The sequence below is a fragment of the Aspergillus japonicus genome (assembly GCF_003184785.1).
Source record: "Aspergillus japonicus CBS 114.51 unplaced genomic scaffold BO86scaffold_70, whole genome shotgun sequence".
NCBI classification, from domain to species: domain Eukaryota; kingdom Fungi; phylum Ascomycota; class Eurotiomycetes; order Eurotiales; family Aspergillaceae; genus Aspergillus; species Aspergillus japonicus.
Genome location: NW_020291707.1, coordinates 134,964 through 150,803, shown reverse-complemented (window position 1 = coordinate 150,803; position 15,840 = coordinate 134,964). Strand labels below are relative to the sequence as shown.

Here is a 15,840-nt window from a genome sequence, read left to right as displayed (position 1 = left end):
ACCTATTTTATCCCTGAGATCGATGACGTTCTGGAAGATGTAGTCTCAACTTTTCCCTAACTCAGACGAAAGGTCGCTTCTCTACGGCCTTGTAGGTTTGCTTTCATTCATGAATAGGTCAACTACTCCATATGCTCTGTGAGAACTTGCGAGTGGGAGTGGTCAGGCTAGTGAATGGCTTGCACCCTCCAGGGTTGAACCAGTTGACAGGGCGATAGTGTGTGTTTCAGCACTGTGTATACAAACACCCTTGTGTGTTAATATTGCTGTTTGTGCCAGACCCAACCTTCACTTCCACTGTGAATACCACGATACTCTGTGACTCTTCCGCCTCGCTCCTTCAACCTGAATACTGCCCTTCCTTCACTTGAAGAGAAGAGAACTGAAGCGAGCTCTCGTCCCTATATCTTGTCCCAATACCTCGTCCCTCCAGTCCTTCTTCCTCCACTACACTACCATCACCCTTCTCAGCAGAACAAGTCCAACTTCCACCTCAACCTGACCAACCATCACCGCGAGCCAGGAAGATGGACCTCAGCACCCCAGCCCAGCTCTCCCACAACCTCTCTGCCTTCTCCCCGATCATCCCAGGCATAAACATCGAACGAGACGAGCAACCCAGCACCAACGAGCCATTCCCCGACTACTTCACCTCGTGCGAACAAACCGACTCGCGAGCCGACACAGCCCAGGAGGAAGCCTACAAGTACGCCCTGTCGAAAGTGGTCGAGGCCGGGGCGCAGGCCCAGCGACTGGACGCGATGCTCACGTCCATGACGCTGTTCACCCCGGAATGGACATTCCCAGACCCGACCACAGCCTTCAGCAACACACGCCCAAGGAGCAGCACCAGCAACACACCCTCTACCAACAGCACAAGCAGCAGCAACAGACTCACCCCACCCCCCACCCCCATCAGCGGGCCCCCAACCCCCCGACTATCAACCTACCCAACCTGGCCCCTCCACCCCGACCTGGAGAACACCACCACAAACAAGCAAAACATCCTCGAAGAGATGCGCATCCTAACCAACAGCCCGACGCTCAGCCTGCCCCTCCGCAACCGCTTCATCACCATGTGCAACACGATCCTCAGCGCGCACACGCTGCTCTTCCGGCGCGTGCCCATCCCCGGCCGCCACCACCCGCTGGACTCCCTGACGCAGCCGCAGGTGCACCGCGCCCTCCACCTGGCCCACACGCTGGTCACCGACCTCGCCGCCCTGCACCACCTGCTGCACGGGCAGTACGAGCACTGCCGCGGCGCGCAGCAGACGATCGCGCACATCGCCGCCGACACGACCAACAAGAACCCGTTCACGCGGTTCCGGGAGATGGCGGGTATTGTTATCAAGTACGCTTGCCCTTGCCCATACCTTGCCCATACCTTACCCTTACCCTTACCCTTCCCCCTGGCCCAAAACCACATCCCAGCCCAAGCAACCCCCTACCCCTCTGTCCATCCAAAAAGGAACAAAGCTAACAGCAGTCAAAGCACCCTCCCCACCCCACACCCCACCGAACAACGCCTCCTCCTCATCCTCCTCGACCTCTACGACGCCTACCTCTACACAGACTACCACCGCCTCCGCCAGTGGCCGCAGATGCTGGCCGAGGGCCGCGACCCGGGCCGCCTGCGCCTGACCAACGCCTTCTTCCGCGCCTGGGATCTGCTGACCCGCGCCCTCGAGTGCTACCAGGCCATCGCCGCCGTCCACGCCGACCTGATCAGAGAGTTCCTGCGGCCCGCGGGCGCGCTGCTGGGGCGCGACGTCGGCGGCCGCGTGCTCGTCGATCTGCGGGTGCGGGCCGCCGTGGCGCGGTGTCGCGGGCGGGCTTATCCGGGGGGGTGGTGGGGGGGTGAGGAAGGACTCGATGATGAGGGTCACGATGAGGGGGTGGAAGGGCAGGATGATTGTTGGAATCGGGCGGGTGGGCGCTGCGTGTTGCAGGATTTCTTTCAGTGGGATCCGGCGGTGGTGGGGGAGGGGGAGAGGGGTAGGGGTTATTATGGAGATGGGGAGGGAGGGGAGGAGGATAAGGGTTGGGGATGGGGGGAGAGGGGGTAGTTCTTGAGTTTTGGGGCACGGGTTGTGCACGGAGTGGTCGTTCTGGGGGTTGGGGGGGGGGGATCTGGAGAGGGGGTTCTAGGGCTTTTTCCAGCTTGAGGTGTTAGTGATTCGGGATATTTCGGGATGATTGCGACATGTGGTTCATACTTGAGGATACTGAAGCGATGCTTCGAAAGATTAATAATATCATCTCTGCGATAAATCCTCTGAATTGACTGCTGATTCTCCCAGTTTCTGATTTGACGATGCTATGTTTCAATGCCGGACAACAAAGTACAGCAAATAGGCAAGTCAAAAGCGTAGGAGTAGCACATACTGGCCTTCTCTTGGTGAGCGTGCTCCATGAACATATAACCAGAAATAGAACGAGGCCCTGCGGCTGCCATATAGCAGGTACTAGCCCTAAAGGGTAGCTTATGGGACGAACCTTTCACCTTATACTAGAAATTGACAGTCATACTAGAATATCAACCTAAAGCGACCTAAAGCCACCAAAGGTACAAACTGAAAGTCCTACAAACTACATAAAGCGCCAACTTGCAAGTATATTAAATTGATAAGATTACCAATACGACTAAGCATGTACAGCACCCCGATCGAAAACGCCGTTGAGAACCGTAGCGCCTATGTGGATCGAGAGAAGTGCAGGTTGACCCTCCCTCCGGGCAAGTATGACATAAACGAGTGAGACGGGAAGGCAGTAGAACAAAACGTTCCGGCGCCAACCCAAGTCCACTCATCAAAACGAGCCTCGGAAGTTAACGAGGGTCGGTGGCATTCTGCGCACATCGACTAATTGACACCTCATAGAAGAAAAGGAGAGTGGCAACTTAAGTAGTGCGGGGAGGACGGATTCCGAATCACGAGGTTGGTTTACGATGGCTCCTGACAGAATCATGACAGATGGTGCGAGGCCCTGGCCCGGCGCCAATCGTCCTTCTTACTCTGATCCGTCGCCAGAGGCTCGGCTTCCTCCTCGTCGTCCGGTAACGGGACATCCATCACACGCGCGCCAGCTGTCTCCAGGACTTTGCGACTCCAGGTCCGCACGCCTTTATAGACAGCCTAAAACGAATCAGTCGCTGGGGTCAGCAGACACAGCTCGGGAGAGAAGCCACTCACCCACAAGAAAGTACCCACGCCGACGACAACGAGCAGCCAGCCGACTCGGTTCCTCCCGGTATTCCGGCCGGAGCTGCTGCCGTTGATCAAACGCGTGGAACGCAGCGTCAGCCCGGGCCAGGAAGAGAACGCCAGCACGGACTTGATGCAGGACAGCAAGCCCAGAGTGACCACTCCCTTGAGATAGTGCTCGGGCCAGGAGCCCTTGTGGTCACCCGTCAGGATCCTGGTCTCCGGCGGCACGGGCCAGATATCCCGCATCTCGGTGGGCGCGAGGGGATCATCCGTGTCCGGGAGGATGTTGAAGAGGGGGTCAGCAACGAAACCAAGCAGAAATACAGTAAACAACAGAATGGCGAGAGTCAACGCGAGCTGCATCACGGTGCTACTAATCCAGCGCGCCAAGCGGAGACGTTCTAGTCGGTAATGGAACCCGCAGGTCGGGCAGTGCCAATAATTGCGACTGCTGTAGGCTGCGTCCGAGTGCCGCCACAGTTCCAGGCATCCTTCGTGCACATAACGGGAGGATCCTTTGCAATTGCAGGGACGAAGCAATCGACCGGACTCCGGGTCCGACGATTCGTAGACAGGCCGTGGTTGGGGCTGCAGAAACCCCGGGATATGCTCCGAGGGAGGAGGGAAGGTGGGATAGACCGTTTCCAGGCAGATGCGACAAGTCCGGGGCGAGTAGTGCCGCGGTCTAGTCTCCTCTGTGGTACTGCCCGAGTCCTCCTGTGGAGGGGCGTCTGTAGGGGGTTCCTGCTCGAGGTGATCCGACTGAGGCGGCCCAGCCGGTTCAGCAGGCCACTGCCAGAGCGGCTCATTGCGCAGATCCATTCTTTGTAGGTTGTTGCTGTTGCATAGTCTGAGAATTAACAGATCTACCAGCGATCTGACGCTTGTGATGCGATTGGTGTCGCAGTTATGATTGTTGCATGAAAAAGGTTAGAAGGTTGAAAAGAAACGAAGAGGAGAAATGTTTCCCGAGAAGGAAAAAAAGAGGCCAGTTTAAGAGAAGCGGGTGGGGAGGTCAAGCGCACTAGCCGCTCGCCTACCGTCACCGCCCCAGGCGCGGCTTGGCTTGGTTGGTTGCGTTGCTTGCTACTGCTGCGTCAACATCCTGCCGCCTGCTGTCCGAAGGGAAGCTTCACGTCAATCCAGTCCCCTCCTCCACCACTTCCCAACTCCATCCCCCATCATCCCCATCATCCTCAATCACCTCCGTCTATCCCCCCAACCTCCCCACACATATACCTATTATCCTCCGGAGCTTCTGGAGGTGAAGCATCGTCTCCATGGCTGATCGTTACTCTTTCTCTCTGACCACTTTCTCCCCCAGGTAAGCCAAGCTCTCCGCTGCTTCATATGCTAGTACCACAGCTAACAGTCGGGGGTGTAGTGGAAAGCTGGTCCAAATCGGTAACCACCTTTCGCCAGCTACTGTCGTAACCGGGTCACTGACAATGTCTTAGAATATGCTCTGAACGCCGTCAACCAGGGTGTAACGGCCCTTGGCATCAAAGGTATGGTGGCCCCCGGATCCGCCGCCGCTGGCAAACAGCTACAGCTACAGCTACAGCTACTGACTTTGGGCGGATCGGACACAGCTACCAACGGAATCGTCCTCGCCACTGAGAAGAAGTCGTCGTCGCCTCTGATCGACCCCCCCTCGCTCTCCAAGATCTCCCTGATCACGCCCGACATCGGCATGGTCTACGCCGGCATGGGCCCGGACTACCGGGTGCTCGTCGACAAGGCCCGCAAGGTCTCGCACACCGGCTACAAGCGCATCTACAACGAATACCCGCCCACCCGTATATTAGTGCAGGACGTTGCCCGCGTCGTACAGGAGGCGACGCAGTCCGGGGGTGTCCGACCGTACGGCGTCAGCCTGCTGATCGCGGGCTGGGACGAGGGCATCGAGCCCGAGGCCGGCGACGCCCAGCGCGGCGACGAGGGGGAGGGCGAGCCCAAGAGGGCCACCGGCAAGACGGGCGGCATCCTGAAGGGCGGCCCGAGTCTGTACCAGGTCGACCCCAGCGGCAGTTACTACCCGTGGAAGGCCACGGCCATCGGCAAGCACGCCACCAGCGCCAAGACCTTCCTCGAGAAGCGCTACACCGAGGGCCTGGAGCTCGAGGATGCCATTCACATTGCCCTCCTGACTCTGAAGGAGACCATTGAGGGCGAGATGAACGGGGACACGATAGAGATTGGTAGGGTTTCTGCGCTGATAACATTTCTTGAGCAAGCTGACGTTCTACCTACCAGGTATTGTTGGACCTCCGGCCGATCACTTGCTGGGCTTTGAGGGCGTCGAGGGCGCCCGGGGACCCCGGTTCAGGAAGTTGACCAAAGAGGAGATCGAGGACTATCTGACCAACCTATAAACTGCTCCGCCTTGTTACACGTTATTGGCGGGACCTTATAGCATAATAGACATCTATCAAGTCTGCCAAGGTTTCCACAAGATGATCCTTCTTAAGAACAATGAACAAGGGTGACAGCCGGAAGACCCTGGGACAACGCAAGTGATGAAATGTATGGGGCGTGTGTCGACATCGCCAAGTAATGCCGCCATCTGGGAAAAAGAATACCTAGTACTAAACTAGCCAATGAACGTGATTTGTGTTGAATTTGGTCGCGGGCCTTTCAGTGCCTGGGTATCTAGTAGGGAGGAACCTTGCACCGTCCACGGTCTCTCTGGGGGATCTCGGCAAGATATGCTACCCTACCATTGACGCCAGGACGTGGACGAGCTCTTCCCCCTTGAGGTAAATGCCCGCAACGAGGAATAGATGTGATGTTCAAGTCTCCGCCCCACGGGTCACTGCAGCAGAACCGAACTCAACCACAGCCCTTCTTGTTGGAAGTTATCACCTGACAGACAAGCCAGTCTTGGAAGTTGACAAGATGATACCTAGTACTCCCAGTCTATAAGCCCCCGGGGAGGAGACATGACTTGCCCGTTGGCCCTGCCCCAAAACCTGAGCAATCCAATCACCCCCACAAACTATTTCAAGAATAAATGCTAGATCCTGGAACTAAAGCAGGAACAAGCCGACAGGGCAAGGTTGCTACCCTCCAAAAAAAAAAAAAAAAAAAAAAAAAAAAAAAGCCCGAGTGTTGTGTCTAGTGCCCCCCGACACGCGATGGAGCTGAGGGGTCCGATCCGGAGGGATACCCGGAAAAGGGAAGGAGGTTTGTAACTGTACTACCCCAACAGCGTGGGGTGTGCTGTACTGGAAGAAAGTCCATGTCTGTTTTGGGTTATTGCTGCTGCTGCTGCTGCTGTTGTTGTTGATGCAGTGGCTGAATGGGAAGTCCGAGATCCTGCTGTGGAAGGGTATGTATGGCTCGGCTCGGCTATTGTGGTTGATGCTGCGCAAAAAGGTGGGATTGTGGTGTACTGTACTTCAGCTGAGAAGCTCCAACTCCAGCTCCAGCAGTAGTAGTTCCCCCTGCCCCCTCTTCCTCTCAATGAGGGCCAGAGCATAAGAAAAAAGCGGTCTAAATAACGCCACATCCACGAGGGTGGGAAGTGTAAAAGGGTCCCAGATTCCCATGGTTGAGGGGATTAGAGTTGAGCAGATGACGACTCTTCTCGCAGTCGTACGCAATCCGGTTTTTGTGCATTTGCATTGCTCTCTCGGTTCGATTTTGAATCGTTGTTCGAAAGGTTGTGTCTTAACCCACTCGTTGATTGACTTTGTTGTTGTTGTGGGGGGAATGAATCCACAGGTGTTTTGGGTCTTGGGAGATCAACGGATTTAAGGTATGGCTCGTGCACTCACCCACCCACCTGGTCTATCTTATCTCTTGTGGGTTGTGATTCTGGGGCAGTAGGGCATGGACGTATGATGTTGCTGCTGCTGCTGCTGCTGCTGCTGCTGCTGATACTGCTGCTGCTGATACTGATCGTACAACCTGTCCCATCCAGGCTAGCCCGAAGACATGCGCGACTGGAGCATGGAAGAGCCGATGGACGGGATCGCGGGGGAGCTCTCGACGCAGCACGGGGGCCTGCGGTCGACGCTGCTGTTCTTCATGGCGGTGGCGTGGTACAACGTGATCGAGCTGGTGGTGCTGGTGCTGACGACGTTCCGGCGGTGGCGGGGGCTGTACTTCTGGAGCCTGCTGCTGTCGGGGACGCTGGGGGTGGCGCCGTACACGGTGGGCTTCCTGCTGAAGTTCTTCACGCAGACGCCGGCGCGGGCCACCGTCACCGTGCTGACGGTGGGGTGGTGGACGATGGTGACGGGCCAGTCGCTGGTGCTGTACTCGCGGCTGCACCTGGTGCTGCGCGACGAGCGCCTCCTGCGCCGCGTCCTCCTCATGATCCTCGCCAACGTGGTGGTCCTGCACGTCCCGACCACCGTGCTCACGTACGGCGCCAACCTGCGCCAGACCCCCGCCTGGCTGCGCGGCTACAACATCATCGAGAAGCTGCAGCTCACCGGCTTCACCGTCCAGGAGGTCGTCATCTCGCTGCTGTATATCTGGGAGACCGTCAAGCTGCTGCGCATGTGTGCCGCCCGCGAGAACCGCAAGATCATGCGCCAGCTCGTCGGCATCAATGTCGCCATGCTCGTCATGGATCTCGTGCTGCTCAGTCTCGAGTATGCGGATTATTACGCCGTGCAGATTAGCTTGAAGGGCGCCGTGTATAGTATCAAGTTGAAGCTGGAGTTTGCTGTGTTGGGGAGGCTGGTCGCGGTCGTGCATAATCGGTGTCCGCCGGCGCCGATTGATGGGGATTTGCAGCTGAGTCGCTATGCAGGCGGGGGAGGGCAGGGGGACGACGGGGACGATGGCCATGGTGGGTCGGGAGGCGCGATGGTCGCCGCGGCGGCGGCGACGGCGGCGGCCAGGAGTGTCGCCGTGCAGCGGGCGCCGTTGTGCGTGACTGGGGAGAGGACGCATCGTCATCTCGCGTTGAATGAGGTGAACGTCTCGATGAAGTGGAAGGATCGCACGGACTTGGAGAAGGGCGATTGCGAGTCGGAGGTCCACCGCGCTTGTTGGAGGTGAGGTAATGACTTGATATGATATGATCTGACGGTTATGAATTCACGTGTGCATGTGTCTCTGTGTGTGTATCTAATTTCCAGGTTCTAATTCCGCATCACGATGTCAGGATAGTGAGCGATTAATACAGGTCAGTCCAGTCACAGTCGGAAGACTTCTCGAAAAGAGCCCTGTACAAGGAGGTGAGGGTGGTTAATTCCCATCCAGCGACCCAGCATCCACCTCATCACCTCCGATCCACCCGAACTCTCCCTCGGAGTCCTCTTCATCCTGGCTGTCGGCGATCTCCTCCGCTTTGCGCTTCCGTTGGCTGGCCGAGGCTTCGGCTTCCTGGGTAGAGCTTGCTTCCACGACGATCTGCGCTGGTTGTTCGTCTCGTTCTTCAGCTGGTGGAGGAGAAGGTGTATCCAAAGCGTACAGCCCATCCTAACAACAAACCAGTTAGCCTTGCTTTCCCCGAAGTACACGCCCCAATGCAGAGCGTGAAGGACAGAACCGAAAGAAAGAAAGGCAAAACGAACCTCCCTCACCCCAAATCCAACCACACTATCCCCCACCACCCGCCCGCGAACCACCCTCCCCCCCCTCTTCATCACCTCCACTACCCTCCCCTTCCTCCATCCCCCTTCTCCCTCCCTCCCCGACTCAACGAAATCCTGATAGACCACCACCCGTGTAAACACACAACTCTCCCAGGCCGCCGACCCCGCCACCACAGGACACAGCGTTGCCCGCACCTGGCCCCGAATCCGGGTGTGGGTCTGGTTCGTCACCAGGACGGCCATGTTTCCTGCGCCTCCGCCGGCCGTACTGGCCAGCTTGGCCAGCTGCGTCGCCAGATCGCTCAGCACGTTCCATTTGCGGTTGACCAGCCACTGGACGTGGGCTTTGTCATGCACCTGCGAGCCGGCGCTCAGGGCGGCGCGTTGGTCGCTCGGGTTGGGGAAGTACGGGGGGAAGGGGGCGGAGATGGAGTCAACCACTAAAAGGGTGGTGGACGGTGGGGGGAAGTTGGGGGGTGGGTGGTGGATGAGGGAGAGGAGATGCGGGAGGGTTGGCGCGTGGATATGGATGAGACTTTGGGCTTGATTGCTGGGATCAGATTGGTTTTCTTGTTGCTGTGCAGCGAGAAGGCGGCTGAGTTGGCGGCGGGGAAGTGGGGGGCCCGTGTCTGATATTGAGGTTTAGTTTGGGGCGTGGTGCAGCAGGTAGTATCGAGAGGGGTAGGGGCACGCCTACCTATCCAGACGACCTTTTCGCCCTTGGCTAGGGCTGTTGCTGCGGTGTTTAGGCTGCAGTGGTGTGTTGGTTACTGAAGAGGTAGATGTTGCGGGAGGAAGGAAAGAAGACGAACGCTATGGCGGTCTTGCCTGCTCCCGGGGGCCCGAAAATCTCCGTGACATGACCACACGGTAGACCCTTGCTCTGCAGATCCCCGAAGCCTTGGAGATCATCTTCGATGGGCGGGGTGACTGCCTCGTCGAGCTGGGGGAGCCCCGTCGAGACGGTCTTGTTGCCTAAGGCAGCCGACGCGGTCGACGCGTGCAGGGACTGCGAGGCCGGGAAGGAGATGACTCGGTCTAGGAATGTTAGCTGCTTGTTGTCTGTGCTCAATTACTGAGATAGTGGTATCACTCACTGGGATCCTGACTGGGCAGGCCCAGAAAGTCGAGTCGATTCATGATGGAAAAGATAGATGAGATGGTTGAATGGAATTAAGGGTCACGCGTCGCGCGCGCGTCTCGGCTTGTTCACATCCAGCGGGATATGAGGATCTTTTGATTACGTGCTGGACTGAGGCTGTGATGCTGTCATGGTTGAGCTATCACTTTGAGCATCGTAACGAGGCTGTGGATAGTTGCCCTGACAAGTGGCAGTTGACAGTTGACAGTGCTCAGAAGACCAGTCCAGTCCATCCCGCACCGCATCGGCATTGGAAGATGTTTGATGTTCTGGAAGCTCGGGAACGAGCCGAGATCCGATCTCGCCCCGATCTGATAAAAATCGGCCCCGCGGAGGGCCTGCACTTTTTGGAATCACGTCGACAACACGATTATAATTGCAGTATAACTCAATTATCTTTCAGTTCGGGCCTACATCAACACTATATTCAAACCTATATCTCACCGAGTCCACCCTAGTCACAGGTCCAAGCAGAAAGACCCAAACCCACCACCATCAATGCATGACTCAAATCTCACCACCCTCGATGCATTAGACAATGGCGCATCTTCACTCCAACCCCTCCTCCCCTACATCATCGCACTCATCGTCCTCCTCCTCCCACTGACACCCTACCTCTGCTCCTCCCCCGAACCCCCACGCGGCTGTCGCCGCCTCGGCACCAAGAAGAGCAACATCGCCGACGAATACGACCCGCAATACAGCGCAGGCACCCCCCGCGACGCCATCGACCCCAAGACCGGTCTCCCCGCATGGCGCATCAAAGCGCTCTTCACCTACCCGATCAAGAGCTGCACGGGGGTCGAGCTCGACAGCGCGGAGGTGATCGACACCGGGCTGAAGTACGACCGGCTCTTCTGCTTTGCCGAGTACATCGAGGCGAAGCAGCCTGCCACCACCACCACCACCACCACCACCACCTCATCACACGACAACCAGAGCAAGGAAACCGGACACTGGACCGCGCGCACCCTCCGCGACCGGCACTTCTGCAACCTAGCCCTCGTGCGGCCCGAGATCTGGGTCCCGGATCCCACCTCCCCAACGTACTCCCCGTCCCTACCTGAGGTGCAGTCCCAGGGCGTGCTGGTCATCCACTACCCGCGCACGCTGGGCCCCGGCCTCGCCCGCCTACCCCTCCTCCCCGCGCTTTTTAGATTGGCTCTCACGCTGGGCCTGCTCCCCCGCGAGGAGTCCTTCCGCGTGCCCCTTGACCCCCACTCCGACCCCAAGCCTACAGAGGAAGGGGAATACCGCCTCCGCCCCGTCAAAATCTGGAAAGACACGCCACTCGCCCACGACTACGGACACCACCTACCCGCCTCTCTGCGCCGCTTCCTGGCCGATCCAACCACCACGACGACCGACGCACAAAAACCACTCACCCTCTTCCGCGAGTCCGCCGCCCACCACCGCCCGATCTTCCGGAACGCGCCCCCGAAACAGCAGCTGGGCTTCCAGACCGTCACCGGATTTCAGGACGCGTACCCGCTGCACCTCCTCAATCTGGCCAGCGTGCGCGATGTGGCGGCGCGGTGTCAGACGGACATTCCCCGGTTGACGGTGCGGCGGTTCCGCGCGAATGTGGTCGTGCAGGGGCCCGGACGGTTTGAGGAGGATGCGTGGCGGCGGGTTCGCGTCGGGGGGAGGGTTGGTTTTGAGGGGGAGGACACCGGTAAAGAGGACGAAGGGGTGGAGATCCATCTGGCGTGTCGGACGATGCGGTGTCGGTTGCCGAATGTCGATCCGGATACCGGGGTGCGCCATCGCGCGGAGCCGGATCGCACGCTGAAGGCGTATCGACGGATCGATCGGGGGGATCCCACGAATGCGTGCTTGGGGATGCAGTTGGTTCCGGCGGTTCGGAGTAAGGTTTTTCTCTTTTCCTATACGGGGTTGTAGCGGGTCTGGGGATCTGTGCTAACGGCTGTCTAGACTTCACGCTTCGCGTCAATGATCCCATCACGGTCCTCGAGACGGGTGAGCATTGCTATATCAAGATGTTGGCGCCTGGGGAAGTGGTCGAAGGAGTCTGATGGAAGGTTACAGTGGCTGGCGAAAGGCTATATTAGAATATGTATATCATTGCATTAAATAATCCCGTAGAATTCAAATTATCGCTCATCAAGGGTATCCCAATCCATCGATCTGCCCTCACAAGGGTCGTAGTCAATCTAAAACAAAAACAAACAAATTTTGCTTCAAGTCATACAGCTGAAACTCCAGACGGATGCTCCCCCTTCGTGTACTGAGCATTCTCAGGCTCGTCCGGCTGTTCGACAGCCCGAGGTTCGGCTCGAGCCTCGACAACAGCCGCCCCCTCATCCGCCTCTTCCGGAATGATGAGGTTCAAGATCACCCCCAGAATGGCGGTGATAGCGAATCCGTTGTTCATGACCAAGTCAATCGCATCGAGCAGACCAGTCAGGCCGCGGTTGTTGCCGCTGTAGGTGAAGAAGTAGGAGAACCAGGTGGGCACCAAGGTGACACCCATGCCGATGGAAAAGGAGGCCGTCAAGACAAAGCGGTTGCGCCGCGTGAACGGCACGGTCGCGATGATGCGGACCCCAGAGATGGCCACGGAGGAGAAGAGGAACGTGGTCATCCCACCCAGCACAGCGCTGGGGATGGAGGTGAGGGCGGCGGCAAACTTGGCAAAAATGCCCATGATGACCAAGAAGAAACAGCAGCAGTAGCCAGCCTTGCGGTTGGCGCACTTGGTCAAAGCAATGACACCGTTGTTCTGAGCAAACACAGACATGGGGGTGATCGTGCACAGTCCGGCCAGCAGACAGGTGAATCCATTACCCAAAACACCACCCTGGACGCGGGAGTCAAAGGCAGGTCCCTCCACCTCTACCTGTGATACATCACAGGTGGCGGTAATATCTCCGATCGACTCCATCATGACCACGATGTACACGGCCAGCAGGGGTAGGATCAGAGGTGCGTAGATGGTCAAAGGGAAGGTGCGGACCCAGATGAACGAGGCCACCGGGGCAGCATCGATGCTCGACCGATCGAAGTATCCGCAAGCGGCAGCAATAATGCAGCCAACGAGCAGGCCGATGATCACAGCGCAGGACTTCATCATTGGAGCGCCAAATCGTTCGCACAGGATAATTGTCACAAAGACCGAAAAGCCGAGTCCAATGAACTCGGGGCTGCCCCAAGGAAGAGCATGTGGCGAGTCTGCACTAGGGCACAGTGCACGGCTGGCTGCATCCGTAAAACAGGTGCCCGAGCCACCAGCCCAGTCCTCCATACTCGACTGAATCAGACTGGCTCCAATCAACAAGATCGTGGGACCGGTCACCAAGGGTGGGAAAATGCGTTTCAGGATCCGAGGGCTCATGAACGACAGGCCGATCTCGAGCAAGGAACACAGACACGACGTGCCCAGAAGAGCCCCATAGCCCTTCGGACACGGCAGGCGGTTCCCATCGCTATCTACCGGGCAGTACCCCGACGTGTACATTTGGTTGAACGTGCCGGTCGACACCGTGATGGTAGCGAACGAGGTGCCAACAACAGAGATCAATCCAGTTCCGACATAGAAGCGAGTTTTGTAGATGTGAAACCGGGCCATCTGTACGGCGGACAGTAGACCGGAGACGATAAGTGAAGTTGAAACTAGGTATTCGTAGTCTTTCGTGCCGAAGTTGGCACCACTCGTGCCACCGATTAGGATAGGAGGTGAGATAACTATTGAAGTCAGCAACGGGTTGTGATTCCAGGAACCTGTTCAACGAACCTCCACCCAGCATTGCCAGCGCATGTTGTAAACCCAAGAGGAGGGCCAAAAGAACGGGTACTTTGTCCTCCAGCCCGAAGAAGGGAGCGGACTTGCGGCCCCTGTTGATGAAAGGAAGATTGGGGGTGAAAAGGTATGCATAATCGTAGTCACCCACCAGTCCCTCTCTACAAGATGCTTGTTAGCATGGAAGAACGGGCGCTAGCAGGACTCGACCTGGCACACATACCTGGTGGTGAATGTCTTGACAATGCGCCGGGTCTTCTCCCGCCAGGACCGTTTCGGTCGCAAGTCGGGCCCGATCTGATCAGGTCCGTCCATGCTGAGTGATACTTGCAACTGGATACAAAGGTAGGTGGAGACTGGGTAGTGTATATAACGATAGATAGAATTGCCGGATTGGATTGTGGTCTAGACAAGCTCTCAACTCGTGGAATGGATCTGGGGAATCTAGCTTGAGATCACCCCAGGATTGTCCGAAACATCTGATGTCTATATAGATGGCAGCTTCATTACAGGCTTCCGAAGTAAATTCGTGTGATCTCAGCGATCGGGTGCAATGGATGATAGGAGACTATCGGTGGCGTGGAGGTGCGTGAATCAATCGAATAATGCCTTGGACCGGTTATCTCTAGGCTCTCCACGACTGGGAGGCGACCGACTGGAGACTGGGGAGATACCCAAGCGAGAGCACTAGACTGGAGGAGTCTTGGGGTGGTCATGGTGGTCATGGTGGGGTCCCGCGCGATAAGACTCAAGCTCGCTGACGGTCGGTTCATGTAACGCCTCTTGCCGGCTTATCAGTTCTCTCCCCAGATCGGGATCCGCCGACATCCATCTTCGGTGGCGGAGCTTCGTCGGTGGTTATCTGGCTGTATAGATCGAGGTGAGTGCGAACACCAGTTCTTTGATTCCCATGATGGCGAACTGTCTGGGATTGAGCTGTTTCTTTTAAGCTAGAGATGAGATATGAGGAAGAAGGACAGGAGTTTGTAGTATGGATGATGATGGTCGGATTGAGCATGGGTCGAACAGTCCGGGGAAGAACCAGAACCGATCGGGCAATCCATTAGTCACAGAAATTGGCCATTCGAGGACGCGGGGAAATGTCAGCCCGGATTCCGTCCACTGGTGTCCACTGGTGTCAACTGGTGTCAACCGGCATCAACTCTATCAGAACCACGCTGACTCCGGCTTTTGACTAACTCGATCTACTACTGTTGTGAGTTAATAAATTCCACTTCTTGACCGCATCTCGTCCGTTGCACAGAATGCGCACAGTGGTACAACCACCTGTACCAAACAAATGAGGTACCAGGTGATGTCCGGAGTAGTCGCCCGCCAATGACTTGTCCTACCTGCCAACCGGATCATGGTGGCATGAAATCTGAGGATCAAGCCTGACAGAAAATATGCACAGCATAGTGCTGGATGACGCGAAGCAATGGCTTAGATGTGACATCGACGGCATTGATTCCAGGAATCATCAATTGGCCATGATTATGTAGGATTGAGGCAAGCGGCCGACTTGAGGGAGCATTTGGAATGTCGTTGTCAACCGTATCATGACCTCAGGACATCCCACCGTAAAACTTATATTTGTGCTCGTGCATCTTGACATCAAGTGACCGCTTCGATCTATGCATTCCGGGCTTATATGCCTGAGGCAGGGGTAGGACGAGGTGGGCACCATCGAAATGTCTGGGATACGAGACTAGTCCAACAATAGATTCTAACTATGTCGATGCGCAACATCTGTGCTCCCATTTCCTTACATGAGACATGCTCCAATGAGGAAAAGGCCTCCACCTGGGGTACTGCGGAGGAGACTCCTAGGTAAGAGCTTGCGATGTTTCAAGCTATGGAGGTTCACATGGCATCACGTGTGGACACGGAGCGGAGGGTTGGGGTGTGGTCGGCCGAGCCTGAGGTGGTCATGCCTGAATCATATGGCGACGATCAGCGACGAGGTTGACCCGAGGTGAAAAGCTAGCCTGGATCATCATTGACTTCCCGTAGTGGCAAATTGGACGAAAACTCATACTCATAGATAGTTGCCGCCCATAGGGCTGCATCGGCTGCTTTCCTGGGCATTCCAGAACTCCTCGCCCGGCCCCAAATCCATTGCATTTGCCTTGCCTTGATTTACCACATTCATCCAAGTGCGAATGACCCCGGAGT

General features: G+C 56.9%; 7 protein-coding genes across 7 annotated transcripts; 4 read left to right on the top strand and 3 right to left on the bottom strand.

The window, feature by feature from the left end:
• Positions 1–219: 219 nt before the first annotated feature.
• BO86DRAFT_412967 (uncharacterized protein) lies at positions 220–2,760 on the top strand (the record flags this gene model as incomplete). The annotated part of the gene is made up of 3 exons (XM_025674702.1): positions 220–1,354; positions 1,496–1,852; positions 2,661–2,760. Exons 1-3 carry the CDS (start codon positions 528–530, stop codon positions 2,758–2,760), a joined length of 1,284 nt encoding a protein of 427 aa, XP_025523565.1. The 5' UTR covers positions 220–527.
• Positions 2,606–4,168, bottom strand: BO86DRAFT_392462 (E3 ubiquitin-protein ligase MARCH). The gene is made up of 2 exons (XM_025672811.1): positions 3,195–4,168; positions 2,606–3,137 (listed from the first exon to the last, which is right to left on the bottom strand). Exons 1-2 carry the CDS (start codon positions 4,029–4,031, stop codon positions 2,967–2,969), a joined length of 1,008 nt encoding a protein of 335 aa, XP_025523564.1. The 5' UTR covers positions 4,032–4,168; the 3' UTR covers positions 2,606–2,966.
• Positions 4,169–4,413: 245 nt separating this feature from the next.
• pre8 (proteasome core particle subunit alpha 2) lies at positions 4,414–5,818 on the top strand. The gene is made up of 5 exons (XM_025672810.1): positions 4,414–4,533; positions 4,594–4,613; positions 4,667–4,717; positions 4,802–5,410; positions 5,466–5,818. Exons 1-5 carry the CDS (start codon positions 4,490–4,492, stop codon positions 5,582–5,584), a joined length of 843 nt encoding a protein of 280 aa, XP_025523563.1. The 5' UTR covers positions 4,414–4,489; the 3' UTR covers positions 5,585–5,818.
• Positions 5,819–7,175: 1,357 nt separating this feature from the next.
• On the top strand, positions 7,176–7,963 carry BO86DRAFT_346899 (uncharacterized protein; the record flags this gene model as incomplete). The annotated part of the gene is made up of 1 exon (XM_025669259.1): positions 7,176–7,963. A coding segment is annotated over one exon (786 nt), but the record flags the coding sequence as incomplete, so codon positions are not given.
• A 307-nt stretch (positions 7,964–8,270) lies between these two features.
• Positions 8,271–10,094, bottom strand: BO86DRAFT_450872 (uncharacterized protein). Its single transcript, XM_025676828.1, has 5 exons — positions 9,862–10,094; positions 9,577–9,802; positions 9,462–9,514; positions 8,780–9,393; positions 8,271–8,648 (listed from the first exon to the last, which is right to left on the bottom strand). The coding sequence occupies exons 1-5, from the start codon at positions 9,902–9,904 to the stop codon at positions 8,415–8,417; spliced, it is 1,170 nt and encodes a 389-aa protein (XP_025523561.1). The 5' UTR covers positions 9,905–10,094; the 3' UTR covers positions 8,271–8,414.
• Positions 10,095–10,270: 176 nt separating this feature from the next.
• On the top strand, positions 10,271–12,026 carry BO86DRAFT_214995 (MOSC domain protein). Its single transcript, XM_025666880.1, has 2 exons — positions 10,271–11,772; positions 11,841–12,026. Exons 1-2 carry the CDS (start codon positions 10,404–10,406, stop codon positions 11,939–11,941), a joined length of 1,470 nt encoding a protein of 489 aa, XP_025523560.1. The 5' UTR covers positions 10,271–10,403; the 3' UTR covers positions 11,942–12,026.
• Positions 12,027–12,111: 85 nt separating this feature from the next.
• Positions 12,112–13,980, bottom strand: BO86DRAFT_403533 (nucleobase:cation symporter-2 family protein; the record flags this gene model as incomplete). Its single annotated transcript, XM_025673942.1, has 3 exons — positions 12,112–13,610; positions 13,660–13,826; positions 13,889–13,980. 3 exons carry the CDS (start codon positions 13,978–13,980, stop codon positions 12,112–12,114), a joined length of 1,758 nt encoding a protein of 585 aa, XP_025523559.1.
• Between the last annotated feature and the right edge of the window lie 1,860 nt (positions 13,981–15,840).

What these genes read in the sequence shown, in the direction of transcription:
- BO86DRAFT_392462 (XM_025672811.1), bottom strand. Translation starts at nt 4,031, where the DNA reads ATGGATCTGCGCAATGAGCCGCTCTGGCAGTGGCCTGCTGAACCGGCT. An exon ending in GCGTGGGTACTTTCTTGTGG is followed by an intron (nt 3,138 to 3,194) that starts GTGAGTGGCTTC and finishes GATTCGTTTTAG; the next exon opens with GCTGTCTATAAAGGCGTGCG.
- pre8 (XM_025672810.1), top strand. Translation starts at nt 4,490, where the DNA reads ATGGCTGATCGTTACTCTTTCTCTCTGACCACTTTCTCCCCCAG. An exon ending in AACGGCCCTTGGCATCAAAG is followed by an intron (nt 4,718 to 4,801) that starts GTATGGTGGCCC and finishes GATCGGACACAG; the next exon opens with CTACCAACGGAATCGTCCTC. An exon ending in CGGGGACACGATAGAGATTG is followed by an intron (nt 5,411 to 5,465) that starts GTAGGGTTTCTG and finishes TCTACCTACCAG; the next exon opens with GTATTGTTGGACCTCCGGCC.
- BO86DRAFT_450872 (XM_025676828.1), bottom strand. Translation starts at nt 9,904, where the DNA reads ATGAATCGACTCGACTTTCTGGGCCTGCCCAGTCAGGATCCCA. An exon ending in GCAGGCAAGACCGCCATAGC is followed by an intron (nt 9,515 to 9,576) that starts GTTCGTCTTCTT and finishes ACACCACTGCAG; the next exon opens with CCTAAACACCGCAGCAACAG. An exon ending in CGAAAAGGTCGTCTGGATAG is followed by an intron (nt 9,394 to 9,461) that starts GTAGGCGTGCCC and finishes CCTCAATATCAG; the next exon opens with ACACGGGCCCCCCACTTCCC.
- BO86DRAFT_214995 (XM_025666880.1), top strand. Translation starts at nt 10,404, where the DNA reads ATGCATGACTCAAATCTCACCACCCTCGATGCATTAGACAATGGCGCA. An exon ending in GTTGGTTCCGGCGGTTCGGA is followed by an intron (nt 11,773 to 11,840) that starts GTAAGGTTTTTC and finishes ACGGCTGTCTAG; the next exon opens with ACTTCACGCTTCGCGTCAAT.